The sequence below is a fragment of the Myotis lucifugus genome, unplaced genomic scaffold, assembly GCF_000147115.1.
Source record: "Myotis lucifugus unplaced genomic scaffold, Myoluc2.0 scaffold_639, whole genome shotgun sequence".
Classification (NCBI taxonomy): domain Eukaryota; kingdom Metazoa; phylum Chordata; class Mammalia; order Chiroptera; family Vespertilionidae; genus Myotis; species Myotis lucifugus.
Genome location: NW_005871687.1, coordinates 119,902 through 121,677, shown reverse-complemented (window position 1 = coordinate 121,677; position 1,776 = coordinate 119,902). Strand labels below are relative to the sequence as shown.

General features: G+C 44.0%; 1 protein-coding gene across 1 annotated transcript in view; it reads left to right on the top strand.

Annotated features, from left to right (window-relative positions):
- The first annotated feature begins 973 nt into the window (after window positions 1-973).
- Window positions 974-1,776, top strand: part of LOC102422751 (olfactory receptor 1E5-like) — an 11,563-nt gene continuing 10,760 nt past the window's right edge. The window contains exon 1 of the mRNA XM_014447333.2: window positions 974-1,762. Within this exon, the coding sequence (XP_014302819.2) occupies window positions 974-1,762 (789 nt within the window). The remainder of the gene's footprint in view (window positions 1,763-1,776) is intronic.

The window sequence follows — 1,776 nt, the reverse complement described above, 5'->3', positions numbered from 1 at the left end:
ACAAATACCATATGACCTCACTTATATGTGGAATCTAATGAACAAAATACACTGATGAACAAAATAGAACCAGAGGCATGGATACATGGAATAGACTGACAGCTGTCAGAGGGAAGGTGGGTGAGGGAGGGACTGGATGAAAGAAAGTGAGGAGATGAGCCAAAGAACATATATGCATAGCTCATGGACACAGGCAACAGTGTGGTGATGGCCGGAGAGAAGAGGGAGCCAGGGCTGGGGGAAGGTGGGTAAAAAGGAGGAGGTGAGGGACATCTGTAATAGTGTCAACAATAAAAATAAAAAGACTGAATACCAGCTAATGTTCTCAACAGAAAAAAAAAAGACTGTTAGAGCCCTATCCAATTTCGCTCCGTGGATAGAGCATCAACCTGTGGACTGAAGGGTCCTGGGTTCAATTTTGGTCAAGGGCATGTACCTTGGTTTCAGGCTCAATCCCTGGCCCCTGGTCGGGGTGCGTGCGGGTGGCAACTAATTGATGGGTCTCTCTCACACCGATGATTCCCTCTCTCTGTCTCTTCCTTTCCCATATACTTCTCTCTCTCTCTCTCTAATGTGTGTGTGTGTGTGTGTGTATATATATATATATTCTTAGATGAGGATTAACAAACAAACACAAAAAACAAAACCTGTTTGAGTAGAAACCAATCACAGCTTTTGAGAATAAGTGCCCAAGGAAGTATCCGAAGAATCAGTGTGATCACATAGAAGATAAGAGATTAGAAGGGAGGAATATTGTTACATGTTAATTAATGAAAAATGAGAAAATAAGTTTAAAAAGTGGCTTATATTTGGTGATATATTTGTGGTAACAGAGAGTGTTGTTACAAATAATGAGAATGAAATAAATTATTGCAGAACAGCTAACAGACCATATATCATAGAAATATGTTCATTTTCATTCAGATTTTTAATGGACACTGTTATTTTTTCCAAAAGGTACTGGACACAGAACATGACAGGAAGAAATCAAACTGTCATCTCATACTTCTTCCTTCAGGGCCTGCCGGTTGAGCCAGAGCAACAAAACCTATTCTTTGCCCTGTTCCTGGCCATGTATCTTACCACCGTCCTGGGGAACCTCCTCATCATTTTCCTGATTCGCCTGGACTCTCAGCTCCACACGCCCATGTATTTGTTTCTTAGCAATTTGTCTTTGTCTGATATCTGTTTCTCTTCAGTGACCATTCCCAAATTGTTGCACAACATGCTGAGCCAAGACCCATCCATCCCCTATGCAGGCTGCCTGACCCAGATGTACTTCTACCTGTTTTTTGCAGACCTGGAGAGCTTCCTCCTTGTGGCCATGGCCTATGACCGCTATGTGGCCATCTGCTTCCCCCTGCACTACACCACCATCATGGGCCCCAAGCTCTGTCTCTCCCTGGTGGCGCTGTCCTGGGGGCTGACCATGTTGCATGCCATGTTACACACACTGCTCATGGCCAGGTTGAGTTTTTGTGCCGACAATGTGATTCCTCACTTTTTCTGTGACATGTCTGCTGTGCTGAAGCTGTCCTGCTCTGACACTCAAGTTAATGAGTTAGTGATATTTATCATGGGAGGGCTCATTCTTGTCATCCCGTTCCTACTCATCATCACATCCTATGCACGAATTGTTTCATCCATCCTCAAGGTCCCTTCTGTTAGAGGTATTCGCAAGGCCTTCTCCACCTGTGGCTCCCACATGGCTGTGGTGTCACTGTTTTATGGGACAGTTATTGTTCTCTATTTAATCCCATCAGCTGATAAATCTCC